Source organism: Molothrus aeneus, chromosome 13 (genome assembly GCF_037042795.1).
Source record: "Molothrus aeneus isolate 106 chromosome 13, BPBGC_Maene_1.0, whole genome shotgun sequence".
In the NCBI taxonomy this organism is placed as follows: domain Eukaryota; kingdom Metazoa; phylum Chordata; class Aves; order Passeriformes; family Icteridae; genus Molothrus; species Molothrus aeneus.
Window position 1 is genome coordinate 7232644 of NC_089658.1, and position 26241 is coordinate 7258884.

Below are 26241 nucleotides of genomic sequence, written 5' to 3' on the forward strand. Positions count from 1 at the left end.
TACATTGGACTGTTCCTTCATTCCTTTGTGTACACACACAAAGAGTTATGTGCAGCTATAATGACAACATAACTTGATTTTTATTTTCCCTGATGTACCTGAACGGAGTAATAAAACACAAAGAGGATCTTGTTTTTATCATGTTAAAAATGAGAGTTCAGCAGCGCTCCTTAGGCTGTTTTGAGCATAAAGTTGTCTAAACAGTTTGTTCTAAAATTGCCATTATACTTGAATTTGAGCATTTTACTAATCCAAGCACACTTCTTGACTAGGTGAGCTACTCAGCTATCTTGGAAGCTTTTAACATATTGTTGCCTCCTAATTGCTATTCATATTTTGACAGTAATAATAAATCTGTTGTTCTCTCACATAATTTGTGATTTATATTAATGTATTATTTATTTAATGTGTTTACACAGACCTTACAAATGTGTTAGTTCTTTCCATCAAAAAAATGTATTGTTTGAGAGAGCTTACAATCTACTTGCACTGTTATGAGAGTTTCTTGGTCACATCTCTTTTATATGTATGTTAACCTGCAAAACTTAGAGAGAACAAGGAGAGGGAGCTATGAAGAAAATGTTTAGAAGGTCAGTCTTTTGCTTATCCTTAATTAGAGTGGGTAAAATAAATATATCCACTCTGAACTGACTCCCTGCCATAATAGCTGTATTTTCTTCTTTATAGGTGATGCTAAAGGTGATAGGAATTCTGAACAGAATCTCCAGAGAAAACACAAAGCAGCAAACAAAGAGTGTTATTGGATTACCAAGATGCCTCATTGCAATAAAAGATCAATAAGAAGCAGCAGAAAATGGGAACTTTACTGTGAGTGGAATATAGAACATGTACAAGCAAAATGCTTCTACTTTGGTTCTTGTATTTAATAAGAGTTTGGTTAATGAGAATAGACATCTCTATCAAGAAACATGAGATTCTGTGCAGCATCAGACAAAACTGTTACCAGCAGTTCACAGCACAAAGATTTGACCTGGCTGTAAACTGATATTCTTGAGTTTAATGTACACCAATTGAGTTAAAGATCAATAATTTATGAAGTTCATTTGGTCCAAACATAGTTCCTGTCCATCAAATGAAATATATATTGCAATGTATCCTTCTGTGGGGAGGTGAAAAGCACTTTCTGCACCTCACCTCTATTATCCACTAGGTCTCTTATGTTTCATTTCCCTGCTGAACATGCAGAGCAGGAAATGTTAATGCTTGCTGGAAATCCAGAGAAAACCCAACAAATTCTTGGGTATGAAAGTAAAAAAATTGACTTCCCACAGTACCAGCAGGCAAAATGCTGTGATTGTAGAGGTCATGTCACAGAGCCATTGATCAGGCTCTTGCACATAGTGTCCAGTGGAGCTCTAGAGGACGTTACTGAACCTGAAAACAGCTAAAAAAAAAAGCAGATTCATCTGTTTAGGTTTCACTAGAGTGCCCTTTAAAATTCCAGTGGGTTCTGCATCAGATGCTTGTATTTTTGTTATTCCCATTGTCAGCAAGTTCCGTGTTGCAAATTATGCATGACTAGAAAAGTCAAAAGGTAAAAATTGATCAGAAGAAAGTTCACAGAAGAATTCTTTTGTTCCACACACAGTTGTGTGACTGAACTGGACTGCCTGGGACCATGCATGTGGAAAGGCTCTCCATGCAGGTGCTGAGGTGGAGCAAAGGCAGAAGCAGCCCTTCTGCTGCCTGGGAAGGGCTCTGCCTGCAGCTGCTGGGGAGGTGAGGCAGACAAGCCATGGCTCTGTGTGTACAGGGATGGCTACAGGAGCTGCCTGTGGAACCACAGCTAAGTGGTATTTTCACCTTTCATGGACTGTGTGTGGTGGGTAAAGGAATTGCAGGGTTAACCAGTGACAGTTGTGAAATGGAGACATGCTTAACTAGACATGAGAGATCAGAACTGCAGTCCCTACAGGCAATCCAGACAATGACTTCTATTACTACAGAAGCAAGAGTCTTGTTTAGGGTTTTTTTGTTGCTTTTGTTTTGTGCTTGTTGTTTTTTTTAACAATACAATATAATTTTCAAATTATGAGTGAAAATTTGGGTGAAACTGGGAGCTTCAACAAACTCAGTAATGAGCTAAGACAGCTTGGTTTGCAGTAGCTGTAGTGGTGATGGAGTCTGTAACCATTACAAGAGGATATTAGTGAAACTAAAAATAGGAGTAATTGGACCATGTTCAGATGTTAAAAAGCTCTTTGCAAAAGGGCAAAGAAAACAAATGTAAAATATTCTGGTCTTCCTAAAATGGAATTTGAGAGTCTTCTTGTCAATGAAACATAATAAGTTTATTAAATACGTTATAGAATGTACGAGAAAGTTGATTTTATCTGCTACAGTTTTTCTCCTTAATTTGAGCTGTATGTATGCTACTGCAGCTTCAGAACATCTGGGTACAGTGATTTTTTTTCTTTTCTGCACCTGCAAGTGTAAGTACACACATAAACAAAAAAGAAATTAAATCTTTCACAAAGCCAAAGAGAAAGAAAAAACCCAACCAGGCATGAAGCTCAGGGGAGCAGTATGACAAGTGCTGAGCTGTAAACAAGCTTGAGAGGGATTTCATTCTTATGACAAGCGCCAGTGGTAGCATCTCACATGGACTCAGCATATGCACACATTTCAGAGGAGGAATCACAGAGGACTTAATGCAAATATAAAAAAGCTCAGAGCACATCAGCCTATGCTGTTCTAAGAATAGCCTCAAAAATCAGGATGAGCAAGGGTTGTAATTATCTTGATTTTTCGGAGTTTTGCCACTTGTAGGAGGTTTTGTGGTTTATGCTCACACTATAATTAGACTTTATAACAAGCAAACTACAAACACTTTAGGATAGGGATTGGTTCATGTATTTGTAGGGCAAGTACAGCAAGACCTCATTGGGTGGTATTTTCAGGGTGGTAGTACAATACAGCCACTGAGTAATAGCTGCTGTTCTAAGTTTTAAAAAAGCTTATTTTAGGTCATAAGATTTTTGTTGTTTGTTAAGGAAAGAGAAATAAGATGTAATTTGGTATCCAAATTAAATTTTAAAAGCCTTTAATGCCTTTAATTACAGTCAGGTCCTTTCTCTTTCAAATATGCTTGTAACTGCTTCATTTCTCTAGCAACATTCTGAAGAGTACGCACTGCAAACCATCCCCAGCACTCTGTACTTAAGCAGATTTCTCCATGGCAGTTGATGAGTTAGTGCTGCAAGATGTAGTCTGTTTTCACTTCACCTTCAGACAGCTCTGGGATGAGTAGTACATGCTCCCTGTGCTCCAGCCACTGGATAGGTTTAGCTCATTTAAGAAATTAGGTTAGTGCTCTATTCACCTTAGATCTTCAATTTCATGTTTTCTTTTCTGCTTTCCTCAGTCTGCAAAAAATTAATTTAATGGTTAGATTTACTAGCAAAGGGTTAATAATTCCTGGGGATCTGCAGGCGTAGCCAAATGTGTTGTATTGTAGTTAGCTAAAAAACTGGGTTTAACCATGGTTTAGATTTCCTTGCAGAAGGTGGACTCTAGGAAGAAAGTCTCTCTTGGACCCAATTTTCCTTGCTCATTTAGGTGGTAGACAATTGGGAAAGCATGTTACTTTACAAAGTTTTGTTATGTTTTAAATATGCTGAATTTTCTATACCTGTTTACAACACTGATCTTTTTGGACTCAAACGTGAGATTTTATATGTGTGTGCATTACCTTTCAGTTGTATGATGGTTCTTAACCTGTTTCTGGATATGTGTTGTAGACATCCCTTTTATTACAAGTGATTGAAAATGGCCCTTCATTTGTAATAGTTGTGGTTATTACCTCCAAAATTACAATTAACAGGCTTGACTTCGCCAGTGGAGCACAGAAAGCTAAAGCTTTCTGTCACCTTTGGCACAGAAAGCTAAAGCTGCTCTTTCCTTCTCTCACAAAGACATTAACATCAACTGTTTTAAATATTTTTTATTATTCTTAGTATTTCCATAATTTTTCTTTTAAGGACAAGTGAGCATAGGAGGGGCTCATTTTGTTCTACAGTGAGTATTCTAAGGGGTTGCAAAACTGTTAATAAGGATTGTCTTCTTGGAACCTGCAATTATTTATTTTACTAAATGAAAATTACCTGGATAGATAGTACTTTTAGTTGTCTGGTTGCCTATATTGGTCTGAGCATTCAGAAGGTTGAAAATCCTACATTTACTAGATTTCTTTTTGTAAAGGACAGGCATTCATTCTGGATGATGAAGATGAGTTTTACCAGAATACAAAATGATCTTAAACCACTGAGTTTAAACCTTGCTCCATTAATTTCAGCCCTCTGTGGATGCACAGGCCAAACATCAGTAACCTGCAAGATTTGTTAAAGGCTTTACTCTTCTAATTCTCACTGGGGTATTTTAATGTTGACAGCTGTTAAAATTCTCAAACTGGAGCTTCACATCAGTATTCTCTTCCTCACAGACACCTGTAATGGGATTTATCTGTTTTCTTTGTTATTCCCTTTGCTCATTTAAATGTAATGTGCATTTCTCATCAGACCACTGGATTAGTTCTATATATATTACTAAAATACACAGATACATGAACACACATACGTTTGTCCCAAAAGAACAGAGCATGATATTTTCCATGTGATTAAGAAGATGGACAAAGATAAATACAGCACTATAATCCTTGTACATTTCTTTAAAACAAAAGACATTTTTTTCTTATGTGGCCAGGAAGGTGCAGCTTCTTGAAGCTCCTCCTGAGATTTTCATCTTCCCAATCCCCTCATCACTGAGCTGTGTTCTAGGAGTGGAGAAATTAATTCTATTTATACTTCTGGTGCTTTTCTACCAGTCACAGGCTCCTCCCCTGACCCTCCAGTTCCTCTCTTTTGATTCATATTAGTTGGAATTTCGGCTTTGGTAATTGTATTTTCCTGGAGGTTTAGGCAGATGTTGGGCTAGTATTGGATTGCTTTGAGAATCACTGATTCCAGGGCCTCGGTCCTGGACCTCCAGTCCCAGGCTCGACGCTGTCTCTTTAGCTGTAGTAGTTTTGAAGGCCGTATTTTAATCACAGAAAAAGATGAATAAATCTTTTCACATTTTTTATAATTTAACTTTCAATTAATCATTTATAACAATGTTGATAGAGACAGGGATGGACTTCTGTAGTTTAGTAACTGATCTATGGTCTTGTGAGGAATAAAAAAAAAAACAGTAGTGCAAGGAAAAGATGTAAAATACTTTATCTGTACAAAATCACTTCTAGTCTGCTCTGGCTTTTTGTTTTAGCTACTTAGGGAGCTGGTAATTAACACTGCTATTTTAACTGTGCAACTTTGGCCTTTCAATCCTAACCCCCTTATTGTCATTTTGCACTTCACAGCTGCATGCAGAAGCCCAACCCAATATACATGGTATACTTTTTGTTAACTAGGTAAGAAAAAAGTACACCATATAATTATTTTTTTAACAAAAAATCCTGTAAGAAGTTGACAGTGGGAGATTGGAGAAAGGAAGGATTTTAATTGATCCAAGTCTGAAATATGGAGAATAAGCAACTTTCTAAAATTAGCCCACAATAAACATCAGATTAAGCAGAGAATATATAGTATCCTTGTAGAAACAAAGGATTTCCTAATTTCCATTCAGTGTTTTCATTTACAAGGCTGCTCCTGAGTAAGTGACCAAGGTGTAATACTCAAAATATAGGGAGAAGCATCAGTTGTATATAACAGATGATTTACTTTAAACAGTACAGACAACATCGGAGTTACCCCAAAAAAGAAAATCCCTGCAATATACTTTGCCTGAGTAACAAAGGTAGGTTTTGAATCTTGTTATTATTTTTGATGGTGTAAAAGTCATATTTGCATATTTGAATAACCAGATTTTGACATCTCATCTAAAGCCTTTTCCTGACATAACCTAAAAGCAGAGAGTGCACAGTTTCTAATAATAAAAATATTTTCTCTTTTTTAACATAGACACATACTAGTAAAAAGATGCTACCTGTGCATCAAGCATAAAGAATAATGTCGTCTTGTTCTAATGTGTCAAAATATTCTTTAATGAGGAAAGGTATATAAAATGTACAAAGCAGGATAAACCAGCTACTAATACCTTCATTACTGTCTGTCAACAAATGACAGTCCTATCAGCAAATGAATGAGCTAGCAGGGATAAATGGACAGGTTATAGAAATAGCTTTCACAGTGATCTCTAAACACAGAAAATGCAGTTGAAAGCTTTCAAATTTTAATGCAGTCATTTTGGCAATATGAACATATGAATGTGTCAGGTGTCAAATGTTTTACTCTTTATATTCCATAATTAAGCTTTGTGGTATTTTTTTAATTTTAAATACCCCTCGTGAAATATCAGTGAGTTTTACCCTTTAAAACTTTGTGGCCACTAGCATTATTATGGACTGCAGAATTCAACCTACTAATTATACTTCTAACAAGTTGATGGGGTTTTGGCCTTCCAGAATTAATGGACCTCTTTGTCTTGCTTGAGGTATATTAGGGCTTAAAACCCTGAACAAAATCATCCTGATCTGACCTTTGTTTCCAGGAGGTAATGCTGGGACACAATATTTTTGAGGCTCATTCCAATAATAAAATTACAGTATAATGATGGCTCTGCAAACATATGGCAAATAGAAAACACTTCTAAAACAACATTAAACCTCTGGAATGACTAAATCCAGTAAATTGTTAAACACCAAAGTGTTTGTTTGTTGTACTTTGTTTAGTTATTTAACACCTGCCTCCTTCCTGCTTTAAGGTATAATCAGCATTAGAAATACTATTGCTAATCAGGTTGTCAAATCTTAAAGCACATCTACAGTTCTTGCTTCTTTAAAACTCTACTGCTGCTGCTTCTTTAAAGCTGCACCTGATGTTTACCTGAGAAGCAGTGAAAGGAGACTGTATTTCTCATAAATTAATTTATGAATATTTATGCACCAGATGGTTTTTCAAATGCTGGCCAAAACTGACGGTGTTTAAACCAGAGCGATTGAGAAAGATTGAATAAACTCATGGAAATATCCATGATGGGCATATTTGTGTAGTACATTTGTGACTTCTAACAGCCAAATTATTTATGCATTTGGAAGTACATTCTTGAGCTTCATATTCTTGCTTGTGCATTTGATAGTGTAGTTAGCCTGTGCTTTTAAGAGCATTCTTACTGCTGTGTACAACACAAGATGAGCAAAGGCTGAAGGTATAATGATGCCATTAATATGAATATCTGTCCATAGCGTCCCTCAGAAGTCAGACCATGACTATGCATACTTTGAAAGACAAAATCTTTGAGATGTGGGCAGAGGGAGTAGGGAAAAGTGATGATGTACTGTAAAAGGTGCATTCCCCTTAGTTGTGTCTATTTGATGCAGTTTAAATTAGCTGCAGTACATTTATTTTCCAAGCACTTTGTCAATTCCCAAGTAGCATTTGCTAACAGACTGAATTTTGGTGCCATCATCTGTTGGCCATGTACAATTGCAGCATGGGCAGATGGGGATCCTGAAATGCTTCTTGTACTGCTTGTTTCACATCTTATGTATTGTGCTTTAAAAAAACAAGCACATACAGAAGTCTATACAGTGGAGCAGCCATTGTCTGTTGGGCTGGATGTCATAGGTGAATATTGGCACAGACAAAACAGGCTTTTTACAGCGAAATAAACTAGACAGTGTGAACTCTAGAACTACATCTATAAAGCTGATTTTACATAGCCACTTTTTGTCCAAAACTATAGGTGGTCCTGATATTTGGCAGCAACAGTATGTATTGAAGTTATTTTTGTGTTTGGAAACTTCTGCTTTGTTTCAGTAAAAAGTTTGAGTTGCATGAGCAAAACTGTTTGAAAGTAGTTAATAGTGACTTAATTCTGCTCTAGAAAGCAAAGCTCAAATTCTAGGTGTCTGGGGGTAAAGTATCTTGCCAGTAATGTGTGTTCTTTTCAAGACTAGCTTGTGCAGAAAGATGATTGGTTTCTTTGCTTTACCCAAGTGGTGTCTTTCCATCCAGCAGATCATCCAGAGACAAGATTTAACATGATTCTTACTTGCTGGTAGTAGATATATACACTCTAATAGGGCTTTTCTAGATAATTTGAGGCTTATCACTAGGTGAAAATCTTCTCTCCATTTGTAGCTTCAGCCTCCATTTATGAATTTCTATCCAAGTCCAACAAAAGAAATAAGTTTTAAGATGCTGGAGAGATGTCTGGCATAACAGTTACAGTTGTCACAATGAAAAATGAGCCTTGGCTACACCTCAGGGCTACGTGCCTGATGTTTGTGGATGCAAGTCATTGTCCAAAGATGTCTGTGTCTGAGTTGATCTTTTTCCATTAGGAGGCAGTGCAGAGAGCTGCTGGCATGATCTCACCCTGAGGTAGATGTTTCTAACTGGCAGGCACACCTGCCTTCTATCCATTGTCAGTAACAAGATTTTGGGAGATGCTATAGTCTGAGTTTTGCTAAGATGGATCCCATACAATACAGCCATACTGTCACTGCATTTCTGTCACAGAGAAACAAACTCCATCCTGAATATGAATCTTTACAAAAGATTGTCAACTGAAAATGAATTACTTGGAAAATCCCTGAGCGACTTACTGGAAACTGGCCCAGCTCTGAGCAGAGGGTCAGACCAGACAACTGCCAGAGTCCAGCCCTTTAAATTTCTGGATTTAAAGCAGGTACCCTTTCTCAAGGGTGAGAACCAAGGGGAAAGCTTCCTCTTGTAATGTGTGTGGGATTGCTGTGTTTGATCCTTAGCAACCAAACAGATACATAACATTTATAACTCAGTGACAGATCTGTGCTGCACAGTAAGCTGCCCAGGTGGACTCAAAACTTGTCACTGATTTTTGCACTCTCTTAATCTTCCTGTTTATTCTGTGCTTCATTAAAGTCAATCTCTGCTGGACAGACTGTCACTCAGGCTAGGCTGGTCCTGCTGTCTGCACTCTCTGGGGATCACCCTTCATCCTGATAAATGGTCTATTAGGAGAGCACATGTCAGAGAGAAACCCTTCATGAAGCTAAATAGATTAGAGGCTCTTCCTCTGCAGGGTCTCAGTGGAACGGGGTAGGCGTGATCATTAAAGCGGATTTCAAATGGGAAGATGCTCTTCCTTGGGAGAGAAATTACTCTGAGTTTACAAAGGTATGGATTAGTTCTAGGAAATATATACGGTGAAAACCCCCAATGTTAGTATTTGCCACCAGAACCAATGCAGTGTGATGGTCTGGAAGTTGCTGAACTTTCTCATGGTGCCCCCTTGGGAATTGAATAGATCCTGCCTTTCTTTGTGCTTTTCTAATACCTTTCTATACCTACTGCAACTGCCAGCGTGAAGGAGCTGTACAAATTCAATATTCTTGCAGTGCAACAGGTACATTAGGACTGGTAAAATGACCAGTAAAGGGGCAGGATTTTTGATTCTTACAGACATCCTATCCCCCAGCTGTGGCATTGGGAGTCATTACTGCTCTGTCCTTGACCCTCTAAACACATCATGGTAACAGCAAGGCCAAAAAATCCCTTGCAAAAGCAAAACCTGCCTTTGAAATCATATTTACAAGCGTGACTTAGTACATGGCATCACACACCCAAATGCCTCTGGTCCATCTTCTGGTGCTGCCTTTACCTGGTGCAGGTTTCCTCAGGTGGGACATGGGGAGGGGAGAAAGAGGTTGCTCCTGTTTGTTGCTCTGTGGAGTTTGGGTGGTGGTAGGGATGGGAAGATGAGCTCAGTTGTTGCTCTGAGGCTTGCAGATATTTAGCAGAGGTTGCCTCTGTTTTGATGACCCTCAGAGGCAGCTTTACGCTCTCAAAACTGGTTTTATGCAGTTAGTTTTTAAATAATTTTTTCTCCTTGACTTTCATCTTCCCTTTCTCTGCATTACTGGGTGAGGGTGAAGGGAAAATGGATTCCAAGCTTTTCCACATGGCTCTGTGTCCCAAGCAGCCTTTTCCAAGTCTCCATGCCTCTGGTCTTGAGCTTGTTCACTGCTCTGTGGGTGTTTGGTGTTGCAGGGATGCCTGTGGGAAAGGAAAATCCTGTGTAAAGAGTAGGCAGGCGAGATCAGGGTGCTTCTTTTTTGTTGCTTGAAGGAACATGCAGAAGCTTTGATTTTTCACTCTTGTTGGAGCCAGTCCAACAGAAACATCTCTGTACTCTTGGCACCAAAGAGAGTGGCAGGTCCTCATTGGTGGCATTTGCACCAAAAACGGGGAGGGAATGCTGCCAGAAAACTCTCTTGTGAGAAGAGTGGCTATCACCTAGGGAGAGGACAGAAAAAGATTATGCTGAGGAAGTTAATTTTAAATGAATTAAAGATAAGTTCAGATTTTCCTGCAGAGCATCTTCCAGAAAAAGAAATCAAATAAAATAACAAAGAAGTTATAAACGGCAAATTCACCATTAGTTTCAATGAAGGATTAAGCAAATATATAGACTTTTTAATAATAGCAATAAAAACCTACAAGTATCATAACAATATGCATGTTGTAAACTCATGTAATCACTTGCAGTTATTGTTCCTAAACTGCATCTTGCTTTTTGCAACAGTAATATATTCTCTGTCTGCCTGGGAAGATTTGGTAGACAATGACTGCAATGATGGCACAAAAGTTGAAAGAGGTAATGTGGGGGAGTTCTGGAAGACTCTTTTCAGCTCTCTCTTTTGTTGTAGTTTATTTAAATGCAAATCTTTCAGGGGAAAAAAAAAGTCCAAAATCTGATAAATATTCAATAGCCTTGGTGCATTCATGAATGTGAGGCTGAGGTTATGGAAATGGTGAGTCATACAGAAACTTGTCCAGGGAAACAAGGCACTTCTGTGAAAGGAAGAGCAGGGTACAGCAAACTCTTCAATTTAGCCAAGGCCTAGAGTGTGTACTTTAGTGTCTTCTATTTGTGAATATTAAAGATATACTATGTAGGAGAACAGTCACTTTGGTCATGTTCAGGCAGAGCTAGGCAGCACTGCATTCAGCCAGCTGTAATCCAGGAGGGACACGTGCCTGTGGTGTTACTGTGAGAAAAGCAGGTGACTCTGAAGCCTGAGACCGGGTCATAGCACACAACTGGAGTCAGAATTGAGGGTGTAGAGGGTGGTGTCCAGGAATGTGGTTCTGCTGTGCTGTTTCAGGTTCTGGTTTGTGCCAGTAGAAAAGCTCTCCCCAGGGCAGGATCCTCTCCCAGGGCTGGACACAGTCTGATGCAAGCAGGTGCCAAAGCTCATTTTCCTTTCTGTTCCTTGGGGAATCACTGTTTGTACACTGTGACTTTGGCTCCCTGGGCAACATGCCCCAAAATGTGGCCTGGGGAGACCCTGCTTTTCCTCTGTCAGTCCTGATCAGGGCTATGAGAGACAGCTCCTCCACCTGAACAACATTATGGAATGCTATAAATATGTTAATTCTCTAATTTATTAAGGTTAAAACTTACTTGACCTATTTAAAAAATGTTGCTGTTTCCAGGGTATCAACAATTAAAAAGGTACCTGAAAGAGACCTTCAGAATAGCTTGGGTGTATGTCATGAATGTCATGTTATTTCATGGCTTTACATTTAAGCATCTTAATTACCACATCTCCTTACACTTAGAAGATTACCAACTAGAACAGGTTCAAAACTTTGTGTAAATGAAATCTGCAGAGCATAAAAAGAATTAACAGTAAACCTCTTTTATTTGTAGGTAGAGATGACACAAAAATGTGTGGTTTGGTATTTGTTGTATACTGGTATTGTTATTCTTGTCTATTTGTTATGTTTCTGCCATAGATCATTTTGAGTTCATTACAGAGCCTTGCCTTACAGTATGACATGACTAAGCTTATGTTTAGCATTATTATTATTATATAATTTGCTTGTAAGTTCTGCCTATTTTATTGCTGAAATATACATTTTTAGCAATATTATTTAGAAAATGAATGTCAGTAAATGTCTAGTTTCTTCAGATTTAACTCAGATCAATTTAAACTGTTCAAATATTAGATAAAATAAAATACAGCTTAGTAGAGCCTATAAAATGTAATCTTAATATTCATTTATCACTGACAAGGATTGGCCAGAAAATTACTGTTTAGGGAGGGTTTCCATACGTTTTGGGATGAAAATAATCTCTTTTTTCATGGCTTCTGGAGGAACAAGGGACAAATTCTCAATCTGATGCAGATGAGGGCATGGAAGGTGGATCTTCTATATCCAAAACTACGGGCTGTTTAGTATTATCTGTTAGTTAAGATATATCTCACTTTATAGTCTACACTTTCACATCCCCCTTTGAAGGCACATTCTGATTATTATTGGTTGGTTGTTTTCTTGCTTTCAGTTGAGGACAAACTGCTCCAGGGACTCAGGCTTCTGTCCTCAAGCTCCAGGTGTCCAGAGAAGGATTTGCACAGGGGGACTCCCTTCTGCACCTTAGGTCTGGCCTGGCTGGACACCTTTCCCATCCTAGGCTGCGTGCAGAGCAACAGGATGCTCTGCCATGACTTGCTGAACCAGGCAAGGTGGGTATTTGCTGCCTGGAAGGCAAAGACAGTAAGTTTTTCAAATACTGAATAGCAAAATATTGAAATTCAGGAGAAGACCCCCCTCAAGAAATTAAATAAAAATGTAAAGTCCTTCAGGAAACTATCATGCATTGCATAAGAAGGAGATAAGAATGAGTTGTTCCTTTCAAGTTAGTTTTAAAAAGACGGAAATATTTACAAAGTGAATCTTGCAGTCTAGATAAAAGCAATTTTGTTTTATGCAGCTGCCAGTGAAGAGTCCTGCTGCAGTGGTAACTGAAAAGTCAATAAACAAAAATTATTTACATGAATTATTTAGAAGGAAAAAAATTTAGAAGATAGGATAAAAATGAATGAGTATTAAACCAGAATTAATCCGCTGTAAAAGCACTAAGGAATGTGTATATGTTCCTGGCAAATTGATAGTGACATCCATTTGGAATCTCAGTTTACATACATGAGGAAGGTGTAAGTGAATGTTTCATCATCTAATTGTAAATACATTTTAACTAAAATGCATGAGCTAAGTGTTAAGGATCAAGTAACTTAAATTAGAATATCTACAGTATATAAAAACAGACATGTCTGGCCAGATGGTGTGAGAATAAGAAGTGACTGGATTTCAAATAAATAACAAGCAACAAGAAATTATGTGCCATGGGATTCACCTGACTACCACACATTAAAACAACCTGTAAAGAAGAGATGAGGCAGTTTAGTAGAAAAGTTTCTATGTTGGAGGGGCAATGAAAATCTCATTTAACAGAGATACTGTGTTAGTCATACTTTTTGCTTCTTCTATCTGCAGAATTCAGGTCTGAACAGAGCTCCTGGATCCTGGAGAAACCTGATGAGAGATGTCATTCCAAACCCACTGACAGAGAAGGAAGAGGAGTAATAGTACTCACATGTAAATCAAGTGAGGCAAATGGAAAATGCTTCACAACAAGAGGAAAAATTGAGGAATTAGGAGTGCTCAAAAGAGTGCTTTGTAGTACAGACACCTGTGGGATGGGAAGAAAATACCAAACAGGTAATGGAGATCAGAGAGGCTAGAAATACCTCCTCTGAAAATACTACAATGAGGTTCTTGAACTACAGTTGTATCTCTCTAGTAAACATCTGAATAAATATCGAGTCAGTAAATGGTTATTTATAAGCTAAAGCAAAAAGTCCATGGGTATTGCTTTTAAACATACATACTATCTAAAGGACAAGCCTGTGTAAAATGTTTTCCAAATGAACTTGGTTAAAATTTCAAAAGTATGGGTGGTTGGGAATGAGAATTTCCAGCATATCTGACAGTAGAGGAAAAGTAGAAACTGCTCATCTTAACACATCTTTTAAAATTCTGTAGGTCACCTAGTTTTAGGTTGTGTGCCCTTATAAAAGCACAAAGCATGTTCCTGGACTAATTACAGTAAAAGCACAGTTGTTTAACAGTGCTGTTTATCTGTTAGTTCAGCATAGTGATCACTGATTCTTGCATGAGTGACAGAAAGGTGAAGTTAGAGATCTTCTGAAGGAGGACTTTGTTAGCCATAGGGGACAAAAGGAGGGGAAAAAGGACTGACAAAGGTTGTATACAAAGAAATTTTAATGAAGATTTGCCATAAGGCAAGATAATAGTTCTTGAGTGTTATGAACTGCACAAACTGCATGAACACATTATATTTTAAACACTTAATCTGTTTTACAAACTATGTACATTCTTCTGCTAAATAAGATGAATTGGAATTCAAGAAGCAGCACATCCTGACAAATCTTCTCCTGAAGGCATCCATTAATATAAATCAACAGTAGCAATTTTGTTTGATCATTTATTTGCAAGAATCATTAAGGTTTATTAGCATAATTATTCCCTGTGGGACTTCATGTCACATAAATGAAAAATGGCATTATCAATATTTAAAAGATAAGTATGTAATGTTCAGAGTACTTAAACAGTACTCTGCAGGTGGTGTCCAGCTGTAGCAAATTAGATTAGGTTTGATTTCTAAATTCTAGAGATATAACTAGAGACAAAACTAGGCTCCTTATTGTGCAAGGCATTAGCAGGCAGCCACACTGTAGTTATTCATTACTGTACGTGTGTGCAACACTGTTTCTGATCTCAAGAAAGCAACCTGTCTTAAGATACCAAGGGGGAAGCAAGTGTTGCTCACTGGTGGAAATCCTATAATCTTGTCTTTCTTATTTTTAACAGTTCTATATGATGACTTCCAATTTTCTCAATGAAACAAGACAACTTTCTCCCTCATCTCAGTGGAGACAGGAGAAAGGCCCTGCTTTCCTGCAGGAGCTCTGAAACCAAACTCAGCTGGTGCCTCTGTACCAACTGTGATCATCTCAGTACTACCAATGAGCTTGGCTTACAGGAGCACTTTTTGAATGAGACATGAGGATTGATGCACAGCAAAGCCTGTGGGTAATGCTGTGGTGGGAACATTTCACAGACACAAATCTGTGGGCTTTGTGTGGCCCACAGCAATGCAGAGCCAATTCACCGCTTTACTGAGGGATTTTTGTTGGAGCACAAAATTGCTGTTTTAGCAGCAGCAAAATCAGTAACCACTGTGTTCTCTTCTCCTCTCTAAACGCTCTTGAATAAAACATCAGTGATTTTACTCAACATGCCCCAGGACTCCTCCAGACACATCCCTGTGTGGGGCAGGGAAGCAGAGCCTGCACCAGCCTGGGGCTCATCACGACGCTCTGCCAAGGCTGCTGGGCAGGAGGAAATGCCAGCATAAGAGATGGATGCAGGCAGCAGAATGACTTTCACCTTGCTCTCAGCCTTTCTGGGACTGATGTTTGTTTTCTGTTATTGCCCTTCAGTTGCCCTTTCTGTTGGTTGGCTTGAGGTTATGGCTGCAGATTAATTTGTTTAATACTCTGTTGTTGGCAGCAGACATCTTTTTTCTTAGTATTCTGCTCTTTGATAAGCTCCCCTTTGGAGCTCCTCAGCTTTTTAATTATTCACAAAAGCTGAACTGAACTCTTTGGAATTAATTGTGTTTGGTAGCATGGTGCAGGAATGAAGGGGGTTCTGCTTACTTCTAAGTACATTTCCTGATGCTTTCAAGTCTGCACTCAAGTTAGAACACCTGGACTTGGTGCCAACACCTGGCCTTGGTGCTGCCCAGGAGTGGGCAGTCCCTAGGAAGTATAGGCCATCTCACCCTTTTTTCAGTGTATACTTTTTTATGGGTGCTGCTATGGGAAGAGTAGTAAAGCTTAGCACTTAACAGCGTATTTTCAATATGTCATTCAGCCTTGAAAATTGCAAATCTTCCTTCCAGAGGTACATCTTCTGGTGGCATTGCATGCAAAATACTGAAAAGGAAGCCATGGTCAGTGGTTAATTCCAGCCAAAACCAGCTGGGGAGATGACACTGGGTGGAGGCCATGACTGGTTTTAGTTTTCCCTCTGCCCTTCAGTTGGGCACTTTGGCAGACGAGCTTGCAGGCTGGTTACTCAAATGCCTCCTCTACACCCTCACAGAAAAGACAAGGATGGGCTAGAATAGAAAAAAATCTAATCTTTCCTTTCAAATGAAAAGATACAAATGAAGCTGGTTATCTTGAAGGGCACTTTTTGACAAATACTTGTATAAGAGGTCCCATGTCAAAATCTCAGTAAATAGATACTTTAAAAAAACCCTTTTTTAAACAGGACTTTCATACTCATAAACCTTTAGATTCTCTTCTTAAGATCATTTCCATTCAGTTTCCTAAATAAGGACTCAGTCCTTTTGCTTGAACTTAGGATACCTGGTCTCTTTCATTGGTTATGATAGGTAAGTGGATAAAGGTCTTGCTGCAAAAAACACAAGTGTCATTATAGCAGTGTTTTACAACATTCTTTGCAGAAGAACTGTATTTTCTGTCCCCAGACCAGGTATTTAAAAAAAAAAAATTCTTAGAGGTGAAGCAGAAAGCTTGGTGTTCTCAGCAGAAAGCACTTGTGTGCTCCCCTCAAAAAACTGAGTCCTACAAGTAAATATTTATTAAACCCACATTTGTCTCATCAAAAACAGATGTATTTTTGTTGAACACATTTGAAGCACTGAGTATTTTTGTTCCTTGTAATATTTTAGTTTAGAGTCCATAATGTCATGAGTAAAAGATTGCTTCTGCCTACTGCTGCTATGGGGCATGTTTTCCCTACTACTGCAGGATAATTAAAGAAAAAAAAGTGCTAAGGCTTTGTTGACAGTGATAGCCCCTTAGCTGCTAAATCTGCTGTCCCATCCATCACTAATCTCAAGCAAAGCAAGCATTAGTTTCTCTGTGACTTATCTAGGTCCTTAGTAGATCAATAACACAGCTCAGATGTTTCAGTCTCTTCCCTGTTAATTCACATTTATCTTTTCATCCAAAGAAGGTAAATTACCTCACAGAGAAGCTGTGTTATCCCCAATAGTGGTTTATAATGTTGCAAAGTCAGCATGACCCACATATCTTATCTCAGCTGGAATGCATTTGTCACTGTCTCATGTTATGATCATCTGGTAAAATGCCCTAGAAAAGAGGTAAACCTGCAAAATGGCTTCACCATTTTCATTTAATGACCTTTCCTGCTATGTGTTCCTGTATCACCTTCAACTGAAACTGCTACATAAAGGGAACTTTTCCCTTTAATGCTCCAGTTCATAGTTTTTACCATTAGCATTTCTCAGCAGTCTTCACTTTGCTGTCAGGAGTTCATCAGTGGGTGCTGGTACTGAATTTAAAAACTGACTCATTTATTAAGATGCTGTGTTAACCCTGAGAAAGGACTGCTGAGTTTAACTCTACATTTGTACAGTTGGCTGCTGATTACCTAAAAGCTTTTCAGGCTCTAGGAGGGTTTAATGCTCTTAGGAAAAAGAAATGAGAATCAGGTCACTGACCTGTAGCTGTAACCAGGCTGCTGCAAGAAGAAATGCTCTATGGGTTTGATAGCAGTTATGCAGCTGGGACCCATTCCTTTCCATACTACAGGAAGGTAGATATTTCATTACCTGTTACTCTAAAAACTCCATAATGGAAAGAAAACTTAAATATAAACACACTGGATTTCTAAGAACATAGCTGGTTGCTAAAACAGTGCATTTTTATTCTCCTTCTTTAGAAGAGCAGACCAACTCTGCAAGTGTGAAATTCTTAAGTCTTTAACTGAGAAATTAATCAGTGCCATCAAGGAGCTCTGCTTTTTGACAGGAGGAGAAGGTAGGTGTGTTTTCAGCACAGTGCTCAAATCCTTCCCAAAAAAGAAGGTGAGAGGGAGGCCCCTCCAGAGAGCAGCGACCTGCGTGAGTGCACAGCTGGGAGGAGCAGCAGCAAAACCAGGTGCTTCCCTCCCAGGTGGAGGAGACCTTGAGAGGACCAAGAGGAGAGCAATGAGATGACCTTGAGGAGGAGGACAGGATGTGCCAAGGGGGCCTGGCACAGAAATGCTTGGCCAGGTGCAGGGAGGTGCAGTCAGAGCCCGGGGCCAGAGAGCAGCCGTGGTTACAAACTGAAAAGTGGAGCTCCTGGCTGGATGTAAAGAGAGAGAGAGAGAGGGAACAAAACAATTAGGATGCCCAAGCTTTAGGACAGCAGCCTGCAGTGCTGGGGGTGCTCTCAAGAGATGAAACCAGCAGTTGTGTCTAAGTTGAGGGAAACAATTGTTCTCCATCTCTTACATATTCCATTTAATGGAAGAACAAGGCAAGGGTATATTGGGTGTTTCTGTGGAGTTTCTGGGTTATTTTCCCCTCCTTGTTCTCTATGTGGAGTGACTATGTGCTGGAAGGTTACTTACCTTCCTTTGGAAATCTGCAGGCACAGTTTACTGAGCTGTCCCTGTGCTTAATTTATGTTGGGGGAAAAAATCAGGACATTAAAGGTAAAAGATTCTGAGCACAAACTGCTATAAGGTAATGAGGACAAAAGAATTCTCTGGTTGCATTTTTCTTCCTCTTTGTATTTTAAGCGCACTTCAGCAAATGTGAAATGTATGGGATATAAAAGAACAGAAAAGGCTCCAAGGACTGGAAACCTCAAAATATTTTTCCATTGGTAATCTTTCAGGGTATTATTCCTGTGTTCTGTCTCTTCTGTGAAAGATACACTGTTACCAAATACTTTACATGCAAATACAAGCCACTTCTTAATTTTAAAAATAATTTGGTGAACTGACCCATTGGTTGCTGGTATATATTTTGCTCAAGCATTTTTACTCCCACTTTTCTGTCTGGGTGCCTTGCTGTCCTGGAGACTGACTCAAGGGATGTTTGTGCTCTCCTTTTAGAGGGTTGCTGTTCCAAAAGGAGGATGTCATGTGAACAAAGATGACATTTTACATCTCAAGGTTATTTGCTCCTATTTCCTGAAGTGATGGGTAGGGACTTTGTTCTTTCCTTTGGTAAGAAAGAAAATTCTGTTTATTTCCAGTGAGGCATATTGCTGTTCACTGAGGAGAAGGGACAGCAAAAATATCTTTTGCATCTTTATTCCCCCAGTCCTGCCACCTCCAAACCTTGAGCATTTAAAGTCACTGCTGTGCCAGAGTAGTTAAAAGATTCCTTCTTTCTAAGTCAATGCTTTGGAATCACTGGGGGACTGGGGGGATTGACATTTACTTGTTTCCTTGCCTAATCTTGAAAAGAGAAGTGCAATGGTGACACCACTTGCAAAGACGAATTAGGGAACGTTTATGATCTTTTTTGTCTCATTTCTCTCTGCTTGTCTCTTTTAAAGACATAGTCTCCTGTAGTTTATTCCTTCCTTCCCCAGGTGTTGTGGGAAAATACTTTTCTCCTTAAAAAGAAGAGAATAACCAAAGCTTCAGAAAGAATTCCACCAATTTGTGAAAGTTTGGAAAAGATTTAAAATAATAAGTGTTCTCATCCCAAGAAGATATAGACACATCTATAGACAGATGTTTCTACTAATGCATCAGTAGAAACAATTACACTTGTTACCTAATTCTCAGACATGTTCTTCTCTTAAGCTTTATTAATTTTAATTAATTTTACAAAGTAGGTGACACTAATTGATTTGAAATACTGTTTTAAATAAGCTTAAATGTCTTTAGTTTTATTCAACTGTGTGGCAAAGAACATTAAGGTGAGGAGAGTTTGGGGAATTGGGTGCCACAAGATTGATTTCCTTCTTCGAGCAGAGTAAATCTGGGAAAACTGTAGGGAGCAGTTGTGCTCTGTGTAAGGTCTCTCTGGAATATGGAGGGCTGCGTTTTCCTAAATAAAGGAGACTCTGTACCAAGTAACCTTATCAGAATCATCTGTTTTGGTGATCATGGTTCATGTTCTGGCTGTTGTGTTCTGCCCTGTACCTCTATCTCCCATACCTGGTGGAGAACCCTCGTCATAGCTGTGAAGGAGATAAATTCCTTATTAAACGCTGCCACCTGGGGTTTGTGTTTAGAGGTGAGCCGGGTGCATTAATTTAAAGTCACGATTCAAGAAATGCGTTTCAAGACCATCTTTCAAAGTCCCCCTCGCAGTGACGTCACGCTCCCATGGCCCCGCCTACTAAGCGAAGACTCGTCAGGGTCGGGTCGCCATCTTGGCCAATCAGCGAGGGCGATTCCCCGGAAGTGAAACCGCGTCCTGGAGCCCGGCGGCGCCGCGCGTTACCACGGCAACGGCCTGCAGGATGGTAAAGGGGGGGCAGTGAGGGGAGAGAGCTTGGGGGGACATGGGGAGTGGGACCGTGAGGGGAGTGACACTGGGGGCGCATGAGGAGTGGGACCGTGAGGGGAGTGACACTGGGGGGGCATGAGGAGTGGGACCGTGAGGGGAGTGATATTGGGGGGGCATGAGGAGTGGGACCGTGAGGGGAGTGACACTGGGGGCGCATGAGGAGCGGGACCGTGAGGGGAGTGACACTGGGGGGGCATGAGGAGTGGGACCGTGAGGGGAGTGATATTGGGGGGGCATGAGGAGTGGGACCGTGAGGGGAGTGACACTGGGGGCGCATGAGGAGTGGGACCGTGAGGGGAGTGACACTGGGGGGGCATGAGGAGTGGGACCGTGAGGGGAGTGATACTGGGGGGGGCATGAGGAGTGGGACCGTGAGGGGAGTGATATTGGGGGGGCATGAGGAGTGGGACCGTGAGGGGAGTGACACTGGGGGGGCATGAGGAGTGGGACCGTGAGGGGAGTGATACTGGGGGGGCATGAGGAGTGGGACCGTGAGGGGAGTGATATTGGGGGGGCATGAGGAGTGGGACCGTGAGGGGAGTGATATTGGGGGGGCATGAGGAGTGGGACCGTGAGGGGAGTGATACTGGGGGGGCATGAGGAGTGGGACCGTGAGGGGAGTGACACTGGGGGGGCATGAGGAGTGGGACCGTGAGGGGAGTGATATTGGGGGGGCATGAGGAGTGGGACCGTGAGGGGAGTGACACTGGGGGGGCATGAGGAGTGGGACCGTGAGGGGAGTGATATTGGGGGGGCATGAGGAGTGGGACCGTGAGGGGGGCGAGCTTGGGGCGGCAGGGGGAGTGGGACCGTGAGGGGGGCGAGCTTGGGGCGGCAGGGGGAGTGGGACCGTGACGGGAGCGAGCTGGGGAGGGGAGGAGACTGGGACTGTGAGGGGAGCGATATTGGGGCGGGGGGACTGGGACTGTGAGGGGAGCGATATTGGGGCGGGGGGACTGGGACTGTGAGGGGAGCGATATTGGGCGCGGCGTGGAGAGCAAGACCGTGACGAGAGGGACCGAGGAGGAGCGGGACCGTGAGGGGGGCGGCATGGGGACCGGGTCCCCGCGGCTGTCCTGCGCCACCGCCTCTCCCTTGTCGCCCGCAGGCGTCCGAGGAGCGGGAGTGGGGCAGGCGGGCGGCCCGGCTGCGGGCCGAGCTGGAGCGGGAGCAGCGGCTGGATGAGGCGCTGCGGGCGGTAAGAGCTGCGGGGGCGGCCGCCCTCAGGGAGGGGGAAGGCCGAGGAGAAGAGTACGCCTGGCTTTACCTTCGCCTGTCAAAAGCTTTCCCCAGTAACTTGAGCTTTCCTCAAGTCATTTACTGACTTGGAAAGTCTTGCTTGACTGCACAGTCTCCTTGCCTTCTCCCAAATATGCGTGTGCGAGAGTTGGTACTGAAATTGTTTGTTGTCATCAGGCAGAAGAGAACAGAAAGCAGAGAGCGCTGCAGCTGGAGCGAGAGCAGAAGCTGGCGGCTGAGCTGGCGAGGCGGGACCTCGAGAAAATGAGAGATGAGAAGATCAGGCAACAAGTCAGAGCAAACAGGTAATTCAGAAATTTCCCAAACTGGCTGCTCCTGTTATCAGAATTGGGAAAGCTGTAGCAGGAGTGGAGATGACTCAGACCTTGAAGGAAAAGTTACTTTGAGATCAAAGTATAATAATAAGTTATTTTAAAAAAAATTGTCAATAAAAAACATCGATCCACAAAATTTTCATTTTGAATATGTGTATATGTACACTTGGGCATATCTGTGAGCATACATGTGTATGTGCATGTACCTGTGCTTATATAGTTAGAAGTGAAGTATGCAGAACTGTTGATAGCACGTGTAGAAATATAGGTAAGTCTTGTTTTTAAATGGATTTTTTTCTTTTTCTGCCCTTTAACTAGAGCAATATTTTTCATCAGGGTTGCCCCAATGAAAAGTACTGTGTTTAAATAGTGATGGAAACGTAATTTCTTCCCCTAGATACCTACCCCCTTGTAATAGGATAATTTTTTTTTTCCCCTCCAGTCTTGAACTTCGAGAGTTAGAAAGAAAGCTGAAATCTGCTTATATGAATAAAGAACGAGCTGCACAGATTGCTGAAAAAAAAGCTATATACAATGAGAACATGGTAATTAGCGTATCTCAGCACCTGAGTCACGTAACTCTTTGTATGGATTGTGTAGAAGATTTTTCCTTTGACCTTTTTTATCTAAAATATTGTTCAAGCATTCAGTGTTATTGAAAATATATTTTGTGTTATGAAGGATTAAAGCAATTACTAGCTATAAGAAAAAGGTTTACTTTGTCATTGCAATTGAAGGAGTAGCGATTGAATTAGGTGTATGACTGGTTATATTTGTTATTTTACTGGTTTTGTAGTATTTACCCAAGTCAAAACTATGATACCCTTTGTACAGTAAGTGTTTACAGTGGTGAATCCTTACCTCAGAGTCTGGTTGTTGAAAACAATGTTACTCTTTCCAAACAGTGATCTAGGTAACTTCAGAAGACTTGCAAATTTGTATTTATCTATACAAAGATATTGGTGATCAGGCAGTGATCCTGATGTGTTACTGCTTTATACAGGGCTCAGTGCAGGCAGTAGCTGTATAGCCATGTGCTCATTGAGGGTGTTCTCTGTAGCCCAGCCTCATTCCAGTCATTGTGCTGATGTGAGTGAGTCCCACCTGTGCTTCAATGCTCAATACTTTGTTCTTTAAATATTTTTGGTGCTCCTTCAGTTGGTCAGATCTTGAGGGTGCCCTTCAAGGGTTCTACTGACTGGATTTAGCTATTAAGCATGTTAAGGCTCTATATTTATAGATTGAGGTGGAAGACTTTCATTTCTGGTAATGGTGCATAATTCTTTTCCATACTGTGTATTTTTTCATTACAAGCTGTAGTAGTGAGAGTGAAAAGGAATCTTGCATTGCCTTTTTCCCCACAGAAATGGGAGGATGAAGTAGCCCAAGAGATGAAGGAAGAGTACGACAGGTATCTGAAAGAAGAAATGTCTGCAGAACTGAAGCGAAACCAGGAGAAGAAAACCTACCATCAAGAACTGGACAAACAGGTTAAGGAACAGGAGAAAAAGAAGCAAGAGGCTTATGAAGAGTTTCTAAGAGAGAAACACATGATTGATGAAATTGTAAAAAAGATCTATGAAGAAGACCAAATGTTAGTTACTTTGAATTTTTATTATTTATTAATTTAAAACAAAGCAACTCATATAATTCTGCACAGAAAGCTAATTTGTATGCACCTATTCCATATATATACTAAGGCCCATTTTAGTTTCCCTTGGTCACACTTTAATAACAAGAGACTGACCTGCATGGATTTTTCTGTTGAAACCTCAGAATGTCCCCATCACTTTCATGTCCTTGTTCCCCAAATATGAAATCCAGCTAATTTGCAGGAGGACTTCCATTGGGCCCATCATATTGGACACAACAGCAAATTACTCATTTCTGCCTCTGCTTGTGTCCCTGCCTTGCCACCAGATGCTTTGTTTGCATGTCTTAGGAACAGGGAAGGAGGTTTCTGAGGGCAGAGTATTGTGTGTGGGGTGGGGAGAGTTCAGTGTAAATAAAAAGTTTAGGGGTTGTGGTGCTATTGGGCTTTGTTTTCTTTCTCTTTGATGGGGCATACATAAAATGCAGCACCAGTGTGTACTTTTATGTACAGTCTGCCTTACAAAAAGGTGTTAGACATCAGATTCCATTCTTGGGGCAGTTTATTACTAAGTATTTTCAATTTAGCTATCTAGTTTCTAGCTGAATGGTTAAGGAGAGTCACTTAAATCTTAGTCTCAGGAATATCTTGTTAATGGTGAGTGTCTGGTTAAATACTTACTTACTTATTATGTTAAATAATTATTTGAACAGTTTTTTTCCATCTTCTACAGGGAAAAACAACGGAAGTTAGATAAAATAAGAGAAACTCAGACATATATTGAAGAGTTTATAAAAGAACAAGCTATCTGGAGGAAAAGGAAACAGGAAGAGATGGAAGAAGAAAATAGGAAAATTATGGAGTTTGCCAACATGCAACGACAAAGAGAAGATGGTTGGATGGCTAAAATTCGAGACAGTGAAGAGAAAAAACAGAGAGTTCAAAACATGGTATCAAAAATTGAAATTGTAGAAAAAATTGTTGTATGTTTTTGTCTTTCATTTAGAAACCTCTCCTTCTTGTAATAGCTTGCCAAGACCATGGAAAGAGAAGAACAGAGGCGTAAAGAACAGGAACAAATCCTCCAAGATCTGTATCTGGAAGAGCAAGAAGCGATGGAAAGGAAGAAGGAGATGGTAAGTGCTGCCAGGTATATGAAGGATTTCTTTTTCTACATGTTGGATTTCTAAGTCTGCAGTGTTGTTTGTGACTTTGGGGTTTCCAGTTATGTTCTAGCACAAAGTATTTATTTTCAACTCTATTTTCTAAATGTTCTGTCAGACAGGCAGCTTATAGATTAGCTTAGGTTTTGGAGAGAAAATTTTGTACTTTGAGTTTCCTTTTCTGTTCCTAATGTATTTAATTTAAACCAGGAAGGCAAGGGAAGGTTTTGAATACCCTTGTGGCCCCATTTATACATTTATTTATCTTGTGAAGGAGAACACCAGTAACTTTCAAGTTTAGGTTTAACATAAGCAGTTTAATTTACTGAGGTTTTTTTCTACATGTCTGTTTCCTATGGGCCTGGACATACTCTGTCTTACCTTGCTGTGGGTGACAGACAAAATGTAACAGTGTTGAGATACCAAACACTGCTATTTTTAGAGTGTTGTTCAGAATGACTGTCTTGTTGATTCCCTTCATCATAGTGGGAAAAAAAAAACCCTTTGGTTTTGGACTTAAACTTTGAGAATGTTGTGACATTTGCCAAGCTGATTAATACTGGAGAGCATTGTCAGATATGGAATGTTTGCTCCAGTTAGTTATGCTAGGAGCTACAGTAAATTTATTCCAAGATAAATGGAGTAGATTGGCTGCTGCTGCTGAGAATTTTTCAAAGTATTTTCAGTAATACTGCATTTTACTAAATTTCCTTTCTAGGCAGAAATTGAAAAGAGAATAAGACAGCGCCTAGACTTAAGGCAAGCATATGAAAAGCAATTTGCTCTAAAGGCAGCAAAACAAGAAGCTATGAGAGAAGAGGACAAAGCTCTGCGGCAGCGGATGTTGGCCAAGCTGGCCGAGGACGATCGCATAGAGCAGCTGAACGCGCAGAAACGGAGAATGAAACAGCTCGAACACAAAATGGCCGTGGAAAAAATCCTTGAGGACCGGCGCAAACAGTGGATTGCAGAAAAAGTAAGAGTTTCACATGCACCTTTGGTTGGAGCAGTGTTTAAGATGGGAGTACTTACACTGTCCCAAGGGACAATGCTGGTGTTGGTAGGGAAAGGTGATGGGAATTGCAGAGAATAGCAGGGAGAACAAGGACTTTGTTTTGGTTTCTAACAAGAAAAAAATATTTTTAGAGCTAACTTTTTTGGTAGCTCAAGAGGTTGGGGTCAGCAACATTCCTGCCCTCCTGTGTAGCTGTGTACTGCAAACACCTCTTTGGGAGCCATGAGATCAGCAACACAACTGCTGTCCAGTTTCACATCCCTGGTCAGCTGCACTGCTAATGATGCGTGAGGAGGAACAGGCCTAGTCTTGCTCTTTTAAAAGTCTCTTTTATTGAGATCTGAGGAAGAAAAGGTGTAAACTGAAAGCAAGGCATGGAATCCCATACTGCTGTTTTCAGACCTGTCTATAGGGTATAAATCACCTGTGTAATGTGAATTGCAATTTCCAGTCATCAGTGTGAGAATTCATACCTATTGCTCCTTTCCCTGGATTAGAGCAGTAGGGCTGGAACAAACTAACACATCTGAGAGCCAAAAAGCCACCAGAACTGAACATTGCCTGCCTTCAAAAGGGCTTCTGACACCAAACACTTGGATAGCAGACTCACCCCATGACTTGCCATTCAGTTTTGTCTTTCGTCTGAGATTGTTTTCCAGTTGCCAG

General features: G+C 40.5%; 1 protein-coding gene and 1 long non-coding RNA gene across 6 annotated transcripts in view; both read left to right on the forward strand.

The window, feature by feature from the left end:
- Positions 1-550: 550 nt before the first annotated feature.
- Positions 551-13710, forward strand: LOC136562357 (uncharacterized). The gene is made up of 3 exons (XR_010784503.1): positions 551-828; positions 12355-12535; positions 13347-13710. It is a non-coding gene; the product is annotated as an uncharacterized lncRNA (long non-coding RNA).
- Positions 13711-20170: 6460 nt separating this feature from the next.
- The window catches only part of MNS1 (meiosis specific nuclear structural 1), a 52968-nt gene continuing 46897 nt past the window's right edge, over positions 20171-26241 (forward strand). For 4 of the 5 annotated variants that reach the window (XM_066558533.1, XM_066558530.1, XM_066558531.1 and 1 more), the window contains exons 1-8: positions 20171-20188; positions 21341-21430; positions 21649-21776; positions 22249-22351; positions 23171-23400; positions 24131-24347; positions 24426-24533; positions 25279-25536. In XM_066558533.1, coding sequence (XP_066414630.1) covers positions 20186-20188; positions 21341-21430; positions 21649-21776; positions 22249-22351; positions 23171-23400; positions 24131-24347; positions 24426-24533; positions 25279-25536 — 1137 coding nt within the window. In that variant the 5' untranslated portion in view covers positions 20171-20185. Of the gene's footprint in view, positions 20189-21340; positions 21431-21648; positions 21777-22248; positions 22352-23170; positions 23401-24130; positions 24348-24425; positions 24534-25278; positions 25537-26241 lie in introns of those variants that run through there. The other variant, XM_066558534.1, reaches the window with a different exon arrangement.